We start from the raw sequence: 23,187 nt of genomic DNA, 5'->3' as shown, positions 1-23,187 counted from the left end.
ATAATAACAAAAATATGTGTATAAATTATAGGTATTTCGTACTTGGTTTAATATTTTGACGTTATATAGGTACTTTAGCAAAATTTTATCGCAACAAGTATGATAGATGTAAAAATACAAAATTAAAAAAGTAACTCAATAGGTATTGTACGTATTTTACAAATACAGCTCTATGTATTGACTAGGGCTGGGATTTTAATGCCCTAAAAAATCTCAAAAAATGCCCTTAAAAAAATGCAAAAATGACTTAAAAAACTCAAAAAATGCACTAAAAAAATGCATTTAAATTATATTTATTATAGGTTAAAAATTAGAAAAAAATTTAAATTATACTACAGTAATGTATTTTTTTTTGTTTATTGTACGTTGTTGCTTCTTTAGTTTTTTTATGCTTCTGTTTTCTTAATCATTCATTCTAAAATAATAATTTAAAAAAAAATTTTAACATTTTAATTTGTTTTTGCTAGTTGTTATTAATACTAACCTGAACAAAATCGCTATTGCACTGAATAATGATATGCTGTCTTATATTTTCAAATAAAAATGATCGTCGTTGGTCGGACAATATACTTTTGTAAGTAGAAAAACTTCTTTCGACTTCGACTGATGATACTGGAGCATATTTAAAGTGTGAAATATCGTCCGTCGTTATATCTTCCGGTATGTTGTTTTCATCTGGTTTTTCACCATTTATAATTTTTGAAATATTTTGTAGTATTTTCAACCCTTTATTTTTATTCAAAACATTTTCCATTTTTTTATTTATTGCAGTACCAATTTCATTTGGTGCTTCATTTATTAAAACTCTTATATCTTCTAATACTCTTAAAGATTCTGATAAAGTCTGTCCACGAGTTTCTAATTTAGTAATCGATTCAGGCAATGTACCGAAATGCGCTTTTATATAAATTAAATTCCTGTGTAAGCTAGAACTTTTAATTACTGTTTGCACTTTTTTAATAGAAATAGCGTCTTCACTGTCAAGTGCATTGACAACTTCTTTGATAGATTCAAAATGTTCGCAGTAATAAATTGAAGCGTTTAACCACGTTCCCCAACGAGTTATAACTGGTTGCGGCGGTAAAGGTATACCTTTTGCTATTTCTCTAAATTTCTCTACGCGGGAAGGTGCTTTCAAAAATATTTTTTTCCCATTTGAAACTAATTTATCTACTTTCGAAAAATTCCCTCTTATTTCTTCAGCGACTCGATGCAGGGCATGTGCAATACAAGTCACATGTATCATTTTTGAATAAAATGACTGGATTGACTTTCCAGCTTTCACCATGTAAGGTGCTGCATCACTTACAAATAGTAATACGTTGTCATATTGAATACCTCCAGGCCACAATAAAGATAGAGAATTATTGAACATTTTAGCAACAGTAGAATGGTTCGCTTTTTCCAATACCTCACAGTTTAAAAGAAATGTTTTTCCAGGACAACCGACTTCTAACGTACCTACGATGAAGTTTGCAACAAAACGTCCTTCTGCGTCGGTTGTTTCGTCCAAAGAAACCCAAATTTTTTTATCTGCTGCATATTGAATTATTTTATTCATGGTATTATTGTAACATTTACTTACATAATTTTTTCTAATTGACGATCTATCAGGAATTGATTTATTGGTATACTTCTCTAAAAAACCTTTTAATATTGGATTTTCAAGTTTATTAAGTGGTATATTGGCCGAAAGAAAGGCATTAGTCAAATCATAAGAAAACGGAGATAGCTGATTTTCATTTATAAATTGCATTGTGGATACCTGTTGGTCCGATTTAAGTTCTCGGCGACGTAATCCTTGAACGTGTTTATCTCGGGAAATGTGTTGTACAACGGTAAATTTTTTTTCAGAAGCCACTTTTATTTCACATATTTTGCAAAATAATATTTCACCGTCTGTAGAAAAAAATTCTTTACCGAATTCATTTACATATTTCGTTAATCGATTTGATTTCGACGTTTTTACTTTCGGCATATTGAACTTATGAATCACACGAAAAAACACGACACGACGAAACACAACGAATGCTATCGAGACTACGACGGCGGACGTACTAATTGGTTACTAATTCAGTAATAGTTATCTAAGCCTAGCTATGATAAAATTGTTATCGACGATAACTTGTACCTATGTATGTATGTATGGTGTAATAAAAATAATAATTCATAATAGGTATAATATAACGGTGATAATTTTCGGGGAAAACCCTAGCGTACCGTCAGCAGTTTGCCGAAAGTTTTTTGTGAATCGCAACAATTTTCGTTCATTTTATGAAGAAATTATGAAAAATGCTCTAAAAACCAAGAAAATGCACTAAAAACATAAAAAATGTCCTAAAAATGCATTTAAGAGTTAATTTTGTCAAAAAATGCAAAAAATGCAAAATAAAAAATTCTTTAAAATAATCAGTATCACCCAAAACACATTTTATACTTACGGACCAATGTTTCAAAACACCAGAAAAAAAGATGCCTTTGCATCAAAATCCCAGCCCTAGTATTGACTATACAGCTATATATAGCTGGTCGTCCGTTCAAAAAGGGTTTATTCAGCAGATCCCTTTAATTGTAATATAATATGTTGTAAATAGCTGTAATATGTTTGTTGTAATATAACAAACATAAATGTTTGTATTAAAAAATTAATATAAACACACAAGTAGGGTAATGTAACAAATGTTTAACATATAACAATTTAGTAAGACGTGATCGTGTAACTCGTCTATACTAACCTACTCAGAAATCAATAATTCCGTTTTTTCAAAATCTGTATACGGCATTGTGTACAAAAATGTAATTAGGTAACAAATAAAAATTAATTAAAAATTCCTTTTTTCATCCACTCTCAGTTGCGATGACGCATATGACATGCGACGAAAAACAAACTATTTTGTATTTCAAACCTGCGAGTGCGTTGCGTTATCGTGAATTAAACGCATGCGTCGGTAACCAGGACAGTCCGATCTATTTCTGGACGTTTGTTACTATTAAAAATCGCATGCGTTGCACGCATGACGATTTGCGGTGCGTGCACGCACCAGCTAGGACATAGCGTTACCACGAGTAACCACAAGGTCGCAAATCACGACCACCTGTCAGGTCCTATAAGCATATTATTATTATTGAACATAAAAAATAAAAAAATTACAAAAATATTTAAAAAGCAAAAACTGATATTATATTGAATATAAAAAAAATATAAATAAAGAACGAATCCGTTATACAAATTTTATAACAAATTTGTTCCTATTTTTTCCCTTAAAAATTAAATTAATTGGGGCACTTCCCCCAAATTATAACTTGCCACCTCTTCAGAGGTGACGTTCGTGGATTTAGGCAAGAATACATTTATAGTGTCCCCCATTACCTGATCGGCCAGTGTGCAGGATGCCGCCATCCCAAAGGCGGTCTCCATTTTTCTCATTGTTTTTATCGGATATTCAATATCGACGACTAAATCGTCGATCGAAATGTTACGGACTTCCGACTGTTCCTTTAAAGACTTTAGTAAATTCATTTTTTTGAATAACTGTAAAATAAAAATTAATTAATTAATCATCAAATCACTTATAATTCATTATATAATAACCGTTTATTATTATTATTATTATTATTAAGAGGACAACACACACACACACACACCCACACTCACGTCTCGCACACAACACATACAATTTTTATGTACAAAATATAATACTAAAATAAGATTTGTCGTATATGCACCTTTCAGTGATATACCTCTATCGACACTTGAGTAACCAAAAGACCATAAATTAACCGGTTACAGATCAGATTTAAAGCATACGTAGAATTGTGTGGCTACTCAAACAAAACATATAATTTTCGGATCGGAAACACTTTTTATTCAAACAAACACAAAATTAACAATCAAACGTATCGCAGTATTGACATACCACGACTCCCTCTCTTACTCTACTTTTTGCCTTATATCTAGTTTACAATTTAGCTGCCTCAGCACATTTGCTTCCCTGGCCTACTCTACAAATATGTTTACTATTTTGTTTATAAACATAGTCACCTATTACTACACTCCCCTATGTTAATAAAAATATGCCCTCATATTTTATGCTTAATACTATTATATTATAATTTAAAAATATATATATATGTGTATTAACATCATCACATTATCACAAATTTTGAATTTATAACAAGTAAGGATGTAGTTTTTATTTAGGATTATCTGGATTTTGGCTTAGGATGAGATTTACAATTTGTTCAAAACCTTTCTTGATCTTTTTGTCTATTATTTTTTTGTCGTTCTTCTTTAATTGTCTCCGATGTTTATTAATGTTGAATGGTTTTTCATTCTTTTTTAATTTTTCTATGTTGAATTCAACCTTTTTTATTGATTTTTTTTAATTTTTTTTTATCATATTCACATTTTTGTTGTTGTCCGACATCTGAAATGTTTATAGCATGATATTAATATGCTTTAAAATATCAAGTGTTTTTTTTTTTTTTTTTTATATATATATATATGTTTATTGTATTGTTTTGTTTAATTTTTAGTTAACAATTTTTCATATACAGTATAATTTACACTTTTTTTTTTTTTTTTTTTTATTATTATTCATTTCTGGGTGGAATAGGTGGTGGCAAGGTCATAAATTCGGTTTTAATTATTACAGGATAAATTTTGTAAATCATGAAACCTATTATGATTGTGAGGATTGTTAGCCATGTTAAGTATATGATGTCTCCTAAGAATTCATCTACAAATGGTTTGTTAATTTTTTTTAGGATGATATCATTTAAGTATTTATCTATGTTTGGTATTTGTTTAGTGACGTGAAAGTTTGGTATTTCATTGACCCAATCAGTATTTAATATTTCTGACATATTGGTAAAGTACATATTATTATCTTTGGTTTCTTCATAATTGGTTTTTAATGATTTTATTTTTGTCCAAGATACTGGTAACATTCTATTAATTTTGAATTTGTTTCGGTTATTATTTTCACATGGGTACATTTTTGGGATTAAAATCTTTTCGTCCTTTATTAATTCATAATTACATGGTAACGATATTTTAATTAACCCTGGATAGCTATAGTTTATGTTAAGTTCTTTTATAATTGTTGTATTTAATCTTTCAATTTTTATTTTTAGAGTTGGCTGAGGGTTTATTAGTGCATAGGTGTGTATTCCTATTTGTTTAATTATTGTAGAATCATCACCTTGTTGTTTAACACATTGAAAATAACAGTATTGATTAATTACGTCTAATGGTAGGTTCTTAAATATTGCTTCTACACATTTTGGTGAGAGGGTGATATCGGACGAGAATTTAGGGATGTAACATAAATCAGTAATAGGTGGATCACAATGTTGTAATCCAATTCCTGAAATAATCCTATGTTCGTCATTTATATAATTATTTGCGATATATGTTTTTTCTGATTGTATAAGACAGACAGAGTCATGAAATTTAAAGTGTATCGGTATGTATTGGTACAATTTCCATTTAGCAAATCTTTCTTGGATTGGTATTTTTATTTTTATTAGAATTTTTGTTTTTGAAAATCGACACTCACCTATAGGTAAATTATAATACGCTGAAAGATTTTCCCACGGAATGGCCGGTTCGTACCCATCTTTCTTTATTGTGTTTTCTAGTTTTATGAGGTCATTATACAATGTTTTGGACTCTATTATTCTTGGTGGTATTTTTTGTAACTTACAATGTAAGTGAGTACTAGTATCTCTTTCATAGTTTGTGAATTTTAATATTATTTTCATGAGGTTGTATATTATCTCTTGGATACCTTGAATTGTGTTTTCGTGATTTGTTTTTTCTATTAAATTATTTGTTTTTTCTTCATTTGTGAATTTGATGAAATTATCTTTTAACAATTGTATATTATTATTTGTATTTTTAGTATATTTGTTTAATTCGGTTGTAATATTAATTAAGTCCTTATGATCTGACACGAAAACATCTTTAAATTTATTAATTTGTTGATTTAACTCTTCTTCGTTTGTATAAACATTTTTCAATTGTTTTTCAGTAGCTATATTGCAACAGAAATGATAGAGGTTCCCGAATAATTGTATGCCTCTCTTTGATCTATTATTTTTAAGGTTGAGGTTTATGATCTCTAATATATCTTTGTCGTTGTCCTCTATATTTTTATTTATGGTAGTTAGGGTTTCTAACGTTTCTTTCATAATATTACAATAATTGGTGTTTTTATTTCTACAATATTTTTCTACTCCCCAGCTATAATTGATGTTATCTGAATTCTTATCTTGGATTTCTTGGGTATATACCAGAGGAATACTTTTGTCATATAAGATGGCTTCTTGGATTTCTTCGAAAAATGCTCCAGGTGACACAGTTATAGATAAATCTTCTTCAGCATATGCGTTGGTTATTGATATGAGAATTAAAATATATTTGGATAACATCTGGAACAGATCATTGGTTGGTTATTGGTTTAATTTTGTAAAATAATTCTTATAATAATGTATTTATAATTTGTATTCTACTTATACATTTTCATGGAAAGGTTTTATTCGCTGTACGTGTATAACGTCTAATACCTTTTTGTTATTTAGCATTAATTCTACTTTATAGTTTACATCTGTTAATTTTTCAACAATCGTAAAAGGACCTCTATATTTGTTAGCTAACTTTTTCGTTCTGTTTGGTTCCTGAAAATCGAATTTTATTAATACCTTCTGTCCTGGTTTGAAGTTAATGTTTTTGTGTTTTTGATCGTATAACTTTTTCTGAATTGATTGTTCCTTTTTTATTATTTCTGGTATAGTTTCTCTAATTATCTGTAATTGTTTTAGAGATTTTGTAAGATTAAATGTTTCATTTTCCCCAGACATTAATTTGTTATCCAATGGTTGATTAGCTTCCATGCCATGTAGTAAATAGAATGGGCTGACTTTTAGTCTTGAGCTAGGACAAGTATTATATGCAAAAACTACCATTTTGTAGTATAAGGACCATTGTTTTTGATTTTCATTTACGTAGTGCGTTAGGCTACTGCAAATAATTTTATTCATTAGTTCTGTCATACCGTTTGTTTGTGGATGGTAGGCACTTGAGAATATTTGTTCAATTCCTAGTTTTTTGCATGCATACTCTACTTCCTTGTTTTTAAAGTGAGTGCCTCTATCACTACAAAAATATTTAGGGACTCCGTAGGATGTTATCAGTTCCATAAGGAAATTTATTGTGGCTGCTCCGTTTGCATTCGTAACTGCTTTTGCAAAAGCCATCTTTGTTGCGTTGCAGGTTGCTACAATAATATATTTTTTCCCGTTGGACGTTGGTAGTGGGCCTAGATAATCAAATGTTAGTCGTTGTAACGGTTTTCCCGAAATTAAAGGTATTGGTTGTAGTAGTCCGTTGCTTTTACCTGGAGGCTTTTTGGAAAGCTGACATGAAGTACATGTTTTTATAAAAGAATAAGTATCTTGTATAATGGTTGGCCAGTAATATTTTTCTTTCAATTTTGATAAGGTTTTCGTAATACCAAAGTGTGCTGAAAAAACGGATTCGTGGTAGGACTTTAAGATAGTATTTACCAATTTAGTCGGAATAACTAATAAATATTTTATGCCATGTGGTGACCAATTTTTGAAGTATAGTAGTTTGTCTTTAATAATGTATTTTCTGGATTTTTTATAGTATTTATTTTTAGTATCTCCTGATAGGGATAAAAATATGTTTTTACAATATTCGTCTGTTGACTGTAATGTTCTCAGTGTCTCAGGTTGTATTGTGTCGAAATTAATTGTGTCTATATTTTCTTTGTCGTCGTCATCGTTTAACACATCAGCAATTTTCGTTATGTTAACGGGGTAACGCGAGAGACAATCTGCAGCCGTGTTCCATGAGCCTGGGCGATGTTTTATTTCAAGATCGTATTCTAAGAGTTTGAAAATAAATTTTGTAATACGTGCTGATGGGTTTTTCATCGTTTGATAATACTGTAAGCTGGAATGATCGCTAAACACAGTTACTTTTCTCCCTAGGAGATATTCTCTGAAGTGGTTTGTCGCAAATACTACAGCCGACATTTCCAATTCTGTTGTTGTATAATTCTTTTCTCCTCCTTTTAATTTTCTAGAAGCATAGGCTATAGGATGCCTTTTACCGTTGTTGTCTTCTTGTTCCAGTATACCAGACAATCCTTCTAGCGAAGCGTCAGTAGTAACAAAAACTGGGTATCCATCTTCGAAATGTGCCAGAACTGGTGCTGTGGTTATGGCCTTTTTTAAAATTTCAAAAGCTTCTTCCTGTTCTTTTCCCCAAACAAATTTATTATCTTTTTTTGTTAAACTTGTCAAAGGGCTCGCTATTTTTGCAAAACTGTTAATGTATTTCCTATAATAACTTGTAAGTCCAACGAAGGCTCTTACGTCTTTTATTTTATTTGGAGTTGGAAATGAAGTTATCGCTTTAATATTTTTTTCTAATGGTTTTATTCCTACGTTTGATACTGAGTGTCCAAGTAATTCTATATTTGAACTAAAAAAATTGCATTTATTAGTTTTTAATTTTAGACCCGTTTCTTCCAATCTACTGAATATATCTTTTAAATTAGTTAGTGCTTCTTCAAAATTGGTTCCGAAACAACATATGTCATCTAGGTAGGCTATCATTGTTCTGTATAGATAGTCACTGAATACATTATTTATTATTCTTTGAAAAATTGGTGCTGAATTTTTAAACCCTTGTGGTATCCTTTTGAAATTAAAAAGTCCAAAATCTGTTATGAATCCTGTTTTATTTTGGTCCTCTTGTTTAATCGGAATTTGAAAATACCCCTGGGCCATGTCTATAGAAGAGTAATATTGAGCCCCTTCCAAGCTTCTAAAAAGATCTTGTGATCGTGGAATTGGGTGTTTGTCAGGTATTGTTTCGTTGTTCAATTTTCTATAGTCTACTAAGAATCGGTATTCCCCTTTTTCTTTCTTAGGAATTAAAAATACTGGAGCAGCGTAATTACTTTTACTAGGTTCTATTATGTCTGCGTTTATCATTTCTTCAATTAGAATTCTCAATTTATGTCTTTGTGCAGGTGAAACTCTGTATGGTGGTTGGAATATTGCTTTATCTGTTTTTAATTTAATTTCACATGGTTCTATCTTGGCACAACCGATGTCTAAAGGATCTGATGTAAATAAATGTTTATAATTGTTTATAAGTCTTAAAGCCTTTTTTCTTTGTTCAGTATTTAATTCCTGTGATATTTTGATGACATTTCCTTGCTTATCCATAATTTCTTCCATGTTATCGTCATTATAGTTATTATTATTAGTTTGTGAATAATTAATTATAATTTACTATATTATTATGTCGTTAATTTAAGAACAACGAGGCTTACTCTTAACAGAAAATACTTATTTGAAGTATAAAATATTTAAAATGGGTAAAAAATCTAAAAGATCTTCTCCAAATGTTATTTATAAAGATAGATTTATATTTGGAGAATTTCATCAACTGTATCCACAATTACGAGCAGATAAAATAATGTTTCGTGCATATACAAGAATGAATACAGACACATTTGACTACATTGCTCAGCATATAACACCAATTTGTCAAAAAGAGTACTCAAATTTTCAAGATCCAATTTCTGTTGAAGAACGACTGTTGATAACTATAAGGTATAACATAGACAACAAATTATAAATTATGATAATAATTATAATAATAACATACAATATTGAGTTGTAATAAAAATGTGATGTACTATAATATGCAAGTAGGTATTGTTATTTAAATTTAAAATTATTTTATAACTAACACATAAAATATACAACACATATTAGGTCTTAAACATTTTTATTTTATTAAAGACATTAAAATAATATTATGAAGTTACTTTTATTAAATTCAAAATAATACAAATAGAAATAAAAAACAATATCTTTTGATAAGTAAAAATTATATTATTTTATTAGTAAATAAAAAATATGTAACTTTTAAATAGTTTATTAGGACATAAACTAATGTAGGTATCTCACCTATTTATTGATAAATAAAAAATATTATTGTGTGTAATGTGTAATTAATATAATAATATAATACTGTTTTTAAAAAACTCATTAATAAATAAAAAGTATTTACAAAATATTAATATAATGTAGTAATAAGTGATAACGGCGACATCTTTTATTATTACTATTATTATTATATTATTATTATTATTATTATTATTCTTTTGTTATTAGTATTAACCGACGCTCCGTCGCGTACGCGTCGTCTCCGCGTCACAACGCCGTTCTCGGAACATTTATATTTTACGTTTTGTTATATATTATATATTATTTGTTATTTAATTATATTAATAAAGTGTATGTATGCATCATAATTATACTGTAGTTGTATAGAACGCCCTACAGATTCAGAAGTGGATTCGTTTTTATTTTTATAATATTATTACGCGTGATCGACGACCGTAAATTGTATTAACAATTAGGCAACTGTATATTGTTCGTAGTTCATTATCATATATTCATATGTATAAATTAGTGCAAGATGAATAGTGCGAATTCGGATTCCAACGTGGATTCTACGCGGTTTTTGCGAAACGGGAAAGTTCTTCCGTCAAATAATGCCAATCACGATGGTGAGGCAAGCGGTGAAAATGTACCTAACCTACAAATATCAAACGATGACCGATCGCACAATTCGGGTAGCGATGCGACAGTTGGTAACAGTGACGATGATTTACGCACTGTGTTATCAGAATTAATGCTGCAAAATAAATTGCTGTTAGAACGCTTATCACAGGAACAAAACAAGCATTCAAGATTATCAACAAATAATAGTATCAACTCAGCTATGCCTGTTAACACGGAAAATCGTAATGGATATTTCGTTATGCCAGATTTTAACAACTCGCTGACCGAGTTTTCGGGACGTGAAGCAGGCCAAGAAGCTCGGCTGTGGATTAATTCGGTCGAAAGTGTTGCCAGGCTACATGGATGGCCAGAAAGTTTTAAAATGGAAATTGTTCGGACTAAATTAGTTGGCCCCTCGCGTAATTGGTATATTGGACGTACGTTTACGTCCTGGAGTAGCTTTGTCGACCAGTTTGAAAATACGTTTATCGGACATACACTTGACACCGTCGATCGAGTCCGTATTATGTCTAACCGTGTGCAAGTGAAAAATGAATGCGTATTTGAATATTTTCACCACAAGTCTAGACTTTGTCGCGAAATTGGATTGTCGTTCCGTGAAGAAAAACGTCAGATCGTCGAGGGTCTGTACTCCCGTGATCTCTGTAATTATTTATTGGCACGAGACCACTTGAGTGAAAACGAACTTTTATCTGATTTACGTACATTCGATTCCGTGAATGTTGCCCGAAATATTCGTTTTCGAGCGGGAGAGTATCCTACCTCGAATTACGGCGGTAACCAAAGTAATAACAAAGCAGCTCAGCATCCGACAACGAATCATCGGCCGGCAACAGGAGATTCGACCAAGGCTCAACCACCGGCAAAATCATCGAACACCCGTAAGCAGAAAGACCTGTCTCAAGTCACGTGTTTTAATTGTAAAACAATTGGACACTTCGCGAATGTGTGCCCAACCCGTACCTGTCAAAAATGTCGCAGCTTGGGTCACTCGGAACGAAATTGCCCCGACTTCCGGAAAAGCCAGCAGAACGACGGAATTGGTGAGAATGTATCACTTTTAGAAAAGTCACCTCAATGTATTGTACCCCCTTATATGATAAGTATTACTATTAAGTACCCAAATGGTGTTTCGTCCGACGTAATTGCACTCGTCGATACAGGCAGCCCCGTTAGTCTTTTAAAATCTACCGTAGTTCCTTATGTATCTGGAGTTATACCTCCTAGATCTGATTTGGTTGGTATTAATCAATCTAGACTTAGTGTAGTTGACCAATTCTCCGCTGACATTTTTCATACTGATCTCGACATTCCTATTAATATAAATTTTCATGTGGTGCCCAACGATACTATTAAGAGTGACTGTTTGTTAGGGCGCAACTTTTTATCTCACCCTCGCATAATTTTGAGTGTTGAGAATGGAACATTTTTAATCAATTTTAAGAAAAAAAGTGACAACATTTCTTTTGAAGAAATTTTATCTATCAATTTTAAAAGTGAAGATAATAGTAATTTAGATATTGATTTAAATATAGAAAAAACATTACCAATAAATATTAAAATGAAGGTTAAGCAAATTTACATAGATTCATATTTAACTGGTAGTATTGTTGATAGTAATGATAATAATGTACACCCAGAAATGGTTATTCAATTAAAAAGTGATAAACAATTTTATTTCAGACCGCGGCGTCTATCCTTTTATGAGAAAGAGTGCCTTCAAAAATTATTAGACAATATGTTGAATAAAAAAATTATTAGGCCTAGTAAATCCGAATATAGCAGCCCTATAGTTTTAGTAAAAAAGAAAAATGGTGACTATAGATTATGTGTCGATTATCGCGAGCTTAATAAGTTTATTGTGAAGGACAGGTTTCCCCTTCCATTGATAGATGATAACATAGATTTATTAAGGGGTAAAAAATATTTTACTTGTCTGGATCTGAAGGATGGATTTCATCATGTTAATATTGCTAAAGATTCAATAAAATATACTTCATTTATAACACCTTTAGGTCAATTTGAATTCTTAAAAATGCCTTTTGGGTTAGCCACGGGTCCCTCGTGTTTTAGTCGTTTTATTCAAGACATTTTTAGTGAGTTTATTCGGAAAAAAGAAATAATTGTGTATTTTGATGACATAATGATCGCCACTGAGACTATTGAAGAGCATTTAGATCTGCTCGATAGGATTTTGTGTGTTATGAGAAACAGGCGACTTGAGATACGTTTGGATAAGAGTGAGTTTCTCAAATACCAGGTAGTCTATCTTGGATATAGTGTAAGTCGACTTGGAATCCAACCAAATCCTAAAAACATTTGTGTCGTTCAAAATTACCCAGTTCCAAAAAATCATAGGGAACTTCAAAGTTTTATAGGCTTAGCATCTTATTTTCGACGCTTTGTCCCAAATTTTGCAATCATTGCTAAACCTCTTTATAGCTTACTTAAAAAGGGAATTATTTTTGAGTTTGGGGAAGAGCAATTAAAATCATTCGAGTCTATTAAAGAAAAGTTGGGAGCACAGCCTCTATTAGCTATTTATGACCCAAAAGCGAGCACAGAACTTCACTGCGACGCTAGCAGTCATGGGTATGGTGCTATTTTGCTTCAAAAGCAAGCTGATGACAATTTTCACCCCATATTTTACTATAGTCATAGAACTACAGAAACTGAGTCACGTTATCATAGCTATGAGCTGGAAATGCTAGCTATTATTAATGCTATTAAGCGCTTTCATGTATATTTATTAGGTATACATTTTAAAATAGTTACTGATTGTAATAGCGTAACGTTAACACTACAACGAAAAGACATAAACCCGCGTATAGCTAGGTGGGCCATGTTTCTTCAAAATTATTCTTATGATATTGAACACCGGCCAGGATCGCGTATGCAACATGTTGATGCACTAAGTCGTTGTAAACAGGTAATGGTGTTAGAGGCTTGTACCTTTAATCAAACTCTTGCCATTAAACAGGGAACTGACCCGGATATTAAAACCATTTTTGAGTATCTTGAAAAATCAGAACACCCGTTATTTGAACTTCGTAATGGACTTGTATATCGTAAGAGTAATGATCGGTTATTATTCTATGTTCCGGCAGATATGTGTGAACAAGTTATTCGTTCTTGTCACGATGAAATGTGCCACGTAGGAGAAAACAAAACTATTGAATTGATCAAACAGATATACTGGTTCCCGAAATTAACAGAACGCGTTAAAAAATATATAAATAGTTGCTTAAAATGTATCATATTTTCCCCGAAAGAGGGTAAGGGTGAAGGGTTGTTGAACTTAATTGATAAGGGGAATAAGCCGTTTCAAACTATACATATTGATCATTTCGGCCCTATTAATCAAACCAAAGGTCGATTTAAACATATTTTAGTAATTGTCGATGCGTTCAGTAAGTTCTTAACTTTATATCCTGTTCGGACAGTAGCAGCAAAAGAAACTTGTTCTAAACTGTCGCAATATTTTAAATGTTATAGCAAACCTTTTAAAATTATATCTGATCGTGGATCTTGTTTTCGCTCAGAGGTATTTCAGGAATTTTGTCAAACTAATGATATAAAACATATAAAAACTGCAGTAGGTTCACCGTCGTCAAACGGGCAGGTCGAGAGATATAACAGAGGACTGGCAATAATGTTGTCTAAGTTAATGTCTGAGCATAACAATAATTGGAATGATTATTTATATAAAATTCAATTTGCTGTTAATAACACGGTTAATCGGTCGATACAAAATACACCTAGCAAACTCTTATTCGGTATTAACCAAGTAGGTGAACAAAATGATTATGTTAGATTATATCTGCAAGCTGTTAATGAAACTGATGATGTTGATGATAGCTCCCGAGATTTTACAAAGTCTAGGGCTGATGCTCAGGGAAATATTCGAATAAGTCAGCTCCATAACAAGGCTTACCACGATTTAACAAAACAAATAGCTACTAAGTATGCAGTAGGTGATTATATAATGGTCAGAAATGTTGATACCACACCCGGTACTTGTAAAAAACTTTTACCTAAATTTAAAGGCCCTTATAAAGTAGAAAAAATACTCCCTCACGACAGATATGTCATATCTGATATCGAAGGGCACCAGGTAACCCGCATTCCTTTAAATACTGTTTTTGCAGCAAAGGACATTAAACATTGGGTTAAAATCGATTAGCTATTTTTATTCATACTTTTGTAATATAATAAAAATATTATTTTATTTTAATATTCCTTTTTATTATATATTTTATATAATTCATATTTATTATACTTGGTTATTAAGGTAACAATAACCTATATTAATTATATTTTTTTTTTTAAATAATTATGTTGTTATATTAATTATGTTTGTATAATTAAATATTTTATTTTATTTCCTAATTTATATAATAAAAAAAAAAAAATGTACAGATCGAGGACGATCTAGATGTCAGATATGGCCGAAGCTGTAGTAATAAGTGATAACGGCGACATCTTTTATTATTACTATTATTATTATATTATTATTATTATTATTATTATTCTTTTGTTATTAGTATTAACCGACGCTCCGTCGCGTACGCGTCGTCTCCGCGTCACAACGCCGTTCTCGGAACATTTATATTTTACGTTTTGTTATATATTATATATTATTTGTTATTTAATTATATTAATAAAGTGTATGTATGCATCATAATTATACTGTAGTTGTATAGAACGCCCTACAATAATTACCATATTATTAAAAAAATATTAATTATAATTTGGTGGATCAGTATGTAGTGGTAAAGACTGTTCAGTCGCTAAAGCTTGCATAGGATGATGAATCGGTTGGAATGGAATAGGCTGTGATGATTGCATGGGTTGTACAGATATTGAATATGATTGATAAGGATAAGTTAAATTGTTATTCATAGATTGAGATGATGGTACAGATAATTCTCTCATAATGACTTCTTGAATTTGAGTCCTTACTCTCAATTTTTGAAGTGGAGTCATGTTACCGAAATAAGGGTGAATTGATTTTAAAAAGTACATTTACTCATCATCTTTTACTGCATTCCGCGATGAGTCAATAAAAGCTTCAATTTTTGTTTTTAATTGCAGTAATTGTTGTTCGAAACTTACTTCATCTTCCTTTTTTTAATTTTTTTTTTGTCCACTAGTTTTTGTTTTTGAGTTATTTAATTCGTTTATAGGAGAATTGTTTCTTATAACTTGTGTTTGTACGTCAGTCTGAGCTAATAACGAATCCATACCTTCAAAACTATGTGTCGTTTCCTTATCGATATCATCCTCATCTTCTGGTTCTTCATTTGAATCTGACTTGTGTTCGTATGAATGCCCTATCTCAATATCTTCGTCGTCATCGTTAGAAAATGTACCTGACGTTTTTCTGTATGTCTCTATGTCTTTCAAAAATTGCATAGACATAAAATACGACCATTTACCGTGGTATTTTTCTAGGCCATCTTGTGACGATCCTGACTTCGGTTTTTTTACTTTTTTTAGTTCTTTTTTAAACTGATCCCTTAAGTTTTACCACCTTTTTTTTTGCTTCATTGCCTAAACATTTTGTAGAGCATATTTTAAATTTTAACTACCTATATTGGTATAATAGTTTTATTATTTTATGAATATTACTTAATTTACTTATATATTCATATATTTTATAGTGTGTGTCTCGTAAATTTGCAAAAAAAAAAATTATGATTTACATTTTTTTACCGTTCAAAAAGTTGAGAGACCACTTAATTTGTATGTTTTTATATTTTTTATCAAGATATTAGGATTATAGAACAAATCAGAATTTTTATAAAATGATAACGACCGATAAGTTTTTTTTTATTTGTTATACGTCTTTATTAATTATTTCAATTTAAACCAAGAATATAAAATACTACCTAATTATTAATTGTTATTTTTAATAAAAGGATTATATACTAATGCTCTATTTTCTACTTGTCTTGCCTTCTTTACATAATATTGTAAAAAATTCAATAGGTACACTATAAATGAATTTTTAATAAAAATTTACCAATTTTACTGTAAATTTAGTAAATTTACTCGATAAATTACCAACACATTTTTTTTTTACCTAAAATCCACATCACTAATATTTTATAATACAAAATAATCACCGAGGCCCTACAAAATTTAAATCTAAAAATGAATATTTTATTGAATATTTCGTCGATTTTCATTAATGTTTGTTTTTTATACATATACCTAATGCATATTTGATATTTTTTTTAAAAATTGATTTTTTTCTATTCAATAATATTGTAAATTATTTTTAATTGAAAATTATGTACTTACAAAGCTACGTTTAACAATCACAAAAAAAAAATGTAATTTCCTACAAATTCACAGTCCTAATTATAAATAAAAGTTGAACGATATTTCGTTATTTATTTTATAGATATCTCGCCACTGGAATTGCGTTTAGACAAATTGCGATGAGCTTTAGAGTATCAAAAACTAGTGTTAGTTATATTGTTATTGAAGTTTGTCAGGCAATTTGGACTACACTGCGTGACGTACATATGCGAAAACCAACTATTAAAGATTTTGAAAATACTGCAGATGCATTTTACAATAAGTGGAACTTTCCAAACTGCATAGGTAGCATTGATGGAAAGCATATACGAGTTAAATGTTCAAACAACTCTGGCAGTATGTATTATAATTACAAACATTTTTTTTCAATCGTTTTATTGGCTATTGTTGATGCCAACTACCGATTTGTATTGATCGATATTGGAGCATACGGTAAGGACAGTGATAGTGGTGTTTTGAATAATTCAAAAATATACCATCGTATTGAAAAAGGAACATTGAAAGTGCCTAACGCGAAATTACTTCCGAATACAACAAATATGGCACCTTTTGTATTTATTGGAGATGAAGCTTTTCCTCTGCGAGAACATTTGTTAAGACCCTTTCCGAAAAAACAATTAAGTGACGAGGACAAATCGTATTATAATTATAGGTTATCCAGAGCTAGAATGACGGTCGAATGCGCATTTGCATAGCGGCATCAAAATTTCGTATATTACAAAAATCAATAGAAACTAAAATCGAAAATGCTGACCATATCGTTAAAGCAATTTGTATTTTGCATAATGTGATTATTAATCTTGAAAAAAATCAGTCAGATCTTAAAATGATAGAAAATGAAAATGGGATTTCTAGTAAAAATTATTTGGATAGTATTCGAGGCGGCAGATATACTAATAGAACATCTCAAAGCGTTCAAGACATAAGAAATATATTTGTAAAATATTTCAAGGATAACAAAATATAATTTCATATTATACTTTTATTATTAAATAATGTTATGTTATTTTACTCACTTCCTTATTACGTATATCCTAATTGAAAATTGTTTAATGCATACATAAGATTTTAGTTTATAATATTGCCTATTATTTATAGCCATAAATATTACTAATTTTAAAACCTACTTATAACTTATATAACCAGTAATTTTACTATATATTTAACTAATTAATATTTGTTTTTTATTAACTAAATTGTATTTCAAAAAACTACAGTAAATTAAGTTTGAGAAAAGTTCAATAAAGTTATATACTATAGTTATATTAAACTTACCAGTTATTCCTGTGACTTTTGAAACCTCTGCCCATGCTTTAGCTCCTATAAGCCTATCTTTGTATTTTTTGTGACTCTTGTTCCATAAAACATTATGTTTTTGGATTTCAGAAATCAATAATTCCGTTTTTTCAAAATCTGTATACGGCATTGTGTACAAAAATGTAATTAGGTAACAAATAAAAATTAATTAAAAATTCCTTTTTTCATCCACTCTCAGTTGCGATGACGCATATGACATGCGACGAAAAACAAACTATTTTGTATTTCAAACCTGCGAGTGCGTTGCGTTATCGTGAATTAAACGCATGCGTCGGTAACCAGGACAGTCCGATCTATTTCTGGACGTTTGTTACTATTAAAAATCGCATGCGTTGCACGCATGACGATTTGCGGTGCGTGCACGCACCAGCTAGGACATAGCGTTACCACGAGTAACCACAAGGTCGCAAATCACGACCACCTGTCAGGTCCTATAAGCATATTATTATTATTGAACATAAAAAATAAAAAAATTACAAAAATATTTAAAAAGCAAAAACTGATATTATATTGAATATAAAAAAAATATAAATAAAGAACGAATCCGTTATACAAATTTTATAACAAATTTGTTCCTATTTTTTCCCTTAAAAATTAAATTAATTGGGGCACTTCCCCCAAATTATAACTTGCCACCTCTTCAGAGGTGACGTTCGTGGATTTAGGCAAGAATACATTTATAGTGTCCCCCATTACCTGATCGGCCAGTGTGCAGGATGCCGCCATCCCAAAGGCGGTCTCCATTTTTCTCATTGTTTTTATCGGATATTCAATATCGACGACTAAATCGTCGATCGAAATGTTACGGACTTCCGACTGTTCCTTTAAAGACTTTAGTAAATTCATTTTTTTGAATAACTGTAAAATAAAAATTAATTAATTAATCATCAAATCACTTATAATTCATTATATAATAACCGTTTATTATTATTATTATTATTATTAAGAGGACAACACACACACACACACACCCACACTCACGTCTCGCACACAACACATACAATTTTATGTACAAAATATAATACTAAAATAAGATTTAAGAAAACTTACGTTTTGTATAAATTGAATAATTGAATAATTGAATTGAATATTGTTCTCGTTGTTGTTGTTATTATTGTTGTCGCTGATGTGATAACAATTCGGATCTAAAAAAATAAATAAGTATTATAAAATTTAATATTAAAATTTAGTTTTTGAAATTTTATTTTAATTGATTATAATTTTATAATATTATTGTTTCATTCGAAAATAATTGTGTGTTGAAAACTAATAAGTTGACTAAACCTTCGTCCGGTTATATTAATAATTATTTTATTATTATAGAATAGAACATAAATAAAATAAAACTTACTTTTTATAAGTATAACTGGAGCGAATATAATTTAATATATTAATTTATCACTGGTTATAATTAAAATATTCAGATGTACTGCCTTCGACGATTGTTGAAGACAACTGAATACTTATCCGCACTCTATGTCATTATTTTACTATATAACGGTGTAATAAATTACACATAATTCATTATACGTTAATATTCTAGTGTGTGATTTTATACTTTTATTCGTATATTTTTTTCGTATATTACGTATATTATATTAAATATGAACCATAACAGCGATTTCGAATCAGGCGCATTTTTGGACTTGGAATGTTCCTAAACTTTCAAACCGACACAAACATTAGCGAATTTTTTGGAAGCGACAGAAACGGAGTTACAAGCAGAGCAAACGGTAATTATTTTATTAAATAATTTTTAAATTTAAAATTAATTTTTATTTTACAATAATAGTCAACACCAGTCAAAACAGCCAAAGTCGGTATAAAGAGGAACTTGAATCAAGTTCAACAGAATCTCGAACTTCGTTGTTCGAAAAGAGCGAGACCGACGAATTCTTCGAAGAACTCGAAAAGTTCATCAGTACCTCCGACGATTACGGAGACAGCGATACAGATGGAACAACAACCCGAAGTTTCGAAAGGGGAACAACGTCGTCTTACGATGTTGGAGTTACCAATAACCAATTTATTGAAGTGGGTCAAAATGAATATAGGGAAAAATCTCCGGGATTCGGAGATTTTTTTTCGAATTGATGAAAGTCATTTTCAATCTACCGACAGAGTCCGAAGATCCTATATTTTACCCGCTAACAATCATAGTTTTGATAATGACAGTAATACTACCGAAACAAATACCCGACATGTAAATATATTTAATTTTAAATTCTAATTAATTATGTAATATATATTTATTTTTTTTTTAGTCTACACCCGAAGAAATGGACGACCTTTATACCGGAGACAGTGACGGCGATGACGGAGATGGAAACTACGAACTTTCAACCACTAATGCCTCAATATACAAAGTTGTTGACGAATCTCAGATTGAAAGTAAAAACGTCCTACAACGAGCTGCCAATAAACTCGCTTGTTACAATTGGCCTGGAAACGTTTGCTACGTCTCCGATGTTGTTGTGCCACCTGGACGCGACGGAGTTATACGATTCGTTGATGACATATGTAGATACGTTGAATTTTACAGAAAACAACCTTTCGTCATCATCAGCGAACACGACGACTACGTCCATATCGCACACGCCTGTCTCCAGGCAAACCAAGCTTGTAGGTGCTCATGGCTGCAACGCTGCAGCGATTTCCGAAAGTATCGACGAAAACAGCTTCGAGGACGCGTTTATGCGTGCAACCTCGAAGAAGGCGACTGGGAGGCCGTTGTGCGATATTTTTGTACAAACGGGCGCATCGCAAAAAAAGTGCACCTCCCAGGTGCCAATGAAGGACTACATAATCAAGTTAGTATAAACGCGTCCTCGAAGCTGTTTTCGTCCAGCTGCTGACCATAATCTTTATTACGGACATTGGTTCTGATCTTCGTAACCTTCATAGAGCATGCCTTGTGGTGAGATGTGTATGCCTCTCCGCAATTGGCACACTTAGGTGGTTTATACTTGTTCTTGCACTCCTCTACTTTATGTCCCGTTTCGGCGCAGTATGAACACACCATCTCGGTAGCCCTGCACTTGGCCGCAATGTGTCCATACTTCTGACATCTATAACATATCGAAACGTCCAAGAATTCCTTTACCCTGCATGCCGAGTATCCAATGTAAACGCTTCTGTCTATAACTTTTTTAAATATTTCTGGTCTGACCTCGCAGACCCAGTGAACAATCTCCTTGTCCCTTGGGCCCCTTTTGAACTTAGGTTGTATTTTGTCCTTGTCTGACAGGTCAATTCCAAGTTCTGGGTTTTGTTCAATAATTGTTCTTGCCAATTCATCTGGTCTTACGTCCTTCTCAACATCATAGATTATTATCTTTGGGAGAAATGCACCTGTTTTTTGTATTCCGAATCCTTCTTTAGCCAGTGATTCCATTACCTCCCTAGTTGTGTCATCTGCTGGTGTGATCATGAGATCTCCTCCGCTAAGTACTACAGAGTCCTTTATTTTTGAAGCTTTGTTTTTCGAGACAACTTGTGTCCACAGTAACTTCTTTGTCTCTTCCGTTGTTTTGTCTCCTGTGTTGACTATAAATTTGACTGGGACAGTCTGTTCTCTGCATTTATTAAGTATTTCTTTTTCTCTTTCCTTCTTGCCCCTGCTACTGGATGTTCTCACCATAGACCTAGATGTTTCTGCGCCCGAGTTTGGGGCATCTGTATCCGTAGTGTGGGCCTGGGGTCTTGCTGCTGATGTTGAACCTTCTTTATCTGTGGCTACTGTGTTTTTCTTTTTCTTCTTCTTCGACTTTCTTTTCTTTTTGGTTGTCTCCATTTCCGTGTCCGTGGTCAGAATGTCTTCTGCTATGTTCCTCCTGGCAGTTGATGGTGGGAGGGGTGATACGAATCCCACCTTCTTTCTGCTGTCCTCTAGTTCATCATACATTCTTTTTAATTCTGTATATCTGCCTATATACTGAATATTCTCTAAGCATAGTTCAGTAACTAGATCGTTCATTAGTTCTACTCCTTTGTCTAATTCCGAGTTATTAGATGCGTTCAGCTTCTTTTTGGTTGAAGTCTTGAACTTTTCAAAGTACATAGTCATTTCCCTTGCTTTTCTTTGGTAGAAGCAAGCTTTTTCCATCTCATCCTTTGGAATTCCAGTTGATTGTTCTTTTCGTAGCTTGCTCGGGTTAATTGGAGTGCTATCGTTTGGTGAAGTTTCAAGGTTCCTTTTGTTGGTGGCGTTCTGGGAATCCGTTTCCATCTGATTACTTTCACTGTCTCCTGAGGTGCTTTTGGCACCTCCTCTAAGTCTGAGGACTGATTTGCTCTCCAACACCTCATACTGTCCTATGGTTGTTTCTGGGTCTTGTCTTGCTGTAGATCTGTTTTTGGGGCATCTCCTTCCTACCGGCGCGCCGATGTTGAAAGGTCTAGTTAGACGCATCGTCTTTTCAGTATCATCTAGGTCAGAGTCTATGTCTTCCTGTTCTTCCAAGGAATCAAAATCTCCATCATATTCTGTGCATGATGGGATTATGTTAATTTCATCTGACTCTACGTATGAGTCTTCTTCATCGTATCATCGAGATTTACAATTTGTTCAAAACCTTTCTTGATCTTTTTGTCTATTATTTTTTTGTCGTTCTTCTTTAATTGTCTCCGATGTTTATTAATGTTGAATGGTTTTTCATTCTTTTTTAATTTTTCTATGTTGAATTCAACCTTTTTTATTGATTTTTTTTAATTTTTTTTATCATTTTCACATTTTTGTTGTTGTCCGACATCTGAAATGTTTATAGCATGATATTAATATGCTTTAAAATATCAAGTGTTTTTTTTTTTTTCTTAAAATAGAGATTTTGATCTAAGAGTAGGTGTACATTTTTTTTTTTTTTTTTTTTTTTCGTCAGGAGTGGAATGCGATGTATCAGGAAGGGA

General features: G+C 31.5%; 3 protein-coding genes across 3 annotated transcripts in view; 1 reads left to right on the top strand and 2 right to left on the bottom strand.

Annotated features, from left to right (window-relative positions):
• Positions 1 to 247: 247 nt before the first annotated feature.
• On the bottom strand, positions 248 to 2,517 carry LOC132927462 (uncharacterized). Its single transcript, XM_060992002.1, has 2 exons — positions 485 to 2,517; positions 248 to 415 (listed from the first exon to the last, which is right to left on the bottom strand). The coding sequence occupies exons 1-2, from the start codon at positions 1,976 to 1,978 to the stop codon at positions 407 to 409; spliced, it is 1,503 nt and encodes a 500-aa protein (XP_060847985.1). The 5' UTR covers positions 1,979 to 2,517; the 3' UTR covers positions 248 to 406.
• A 6,898-nt stretch (positions 2,518 to 9,415) lies between these two features.
• The window catches only part of LOC132925346 (uncharacterized), a 30,379-nt gene continuing 16,607 nt past the window's right edge, over positions 9,416 to 23,187 (top strand). Inside the window, exons 1-2 of the mRNA XM_060989751.1 lie at positions 9,416 to 9,657; positions 17,048 to 17,165. Of these exons, the coding sequence (XP_060845734.1) occupies positions 9,416 to 9,657; positions 17,048 to 17,165 (360 nt within the window). The remainder of the gene's footprint in view (positions 9,658 to 17,047; positions 17,166 to 23,187) is intronic.
• Positions 21,089 to 22,828, bottom strand: LOC132923859 (uncharacterized; the record flags this gene model as incomplete). Its single annotated transcript, XM_060987835.1, has 1 exon — positions 21,089 to 22,828. A coding segment is annotated over one exon (1,740 nt), but the record flags the coding sequence as incomplete, so codon positions are not given.

This window comes from Rhopalosiphum padi, chromosome 3 (genome assembly GCF_020882245.1).
Source record: "Rhopalosiphum padi isolate XX-2018 chromosome 3, ASM2088224v1, whole genome shotgun sequence".
NCBI classification, from domain to species: domain Eukaryota; kingdom Metazoa; phylum Arthropoda; class Insecta; order Hemiptera; family Aphididae; genus Rhopalosiphum; species Rhopalosiphum padi.
Note: the sequence above shows the minus strand (reverse complement) of the source record. Positions and strands in the feature narration are given on the sequence as shown.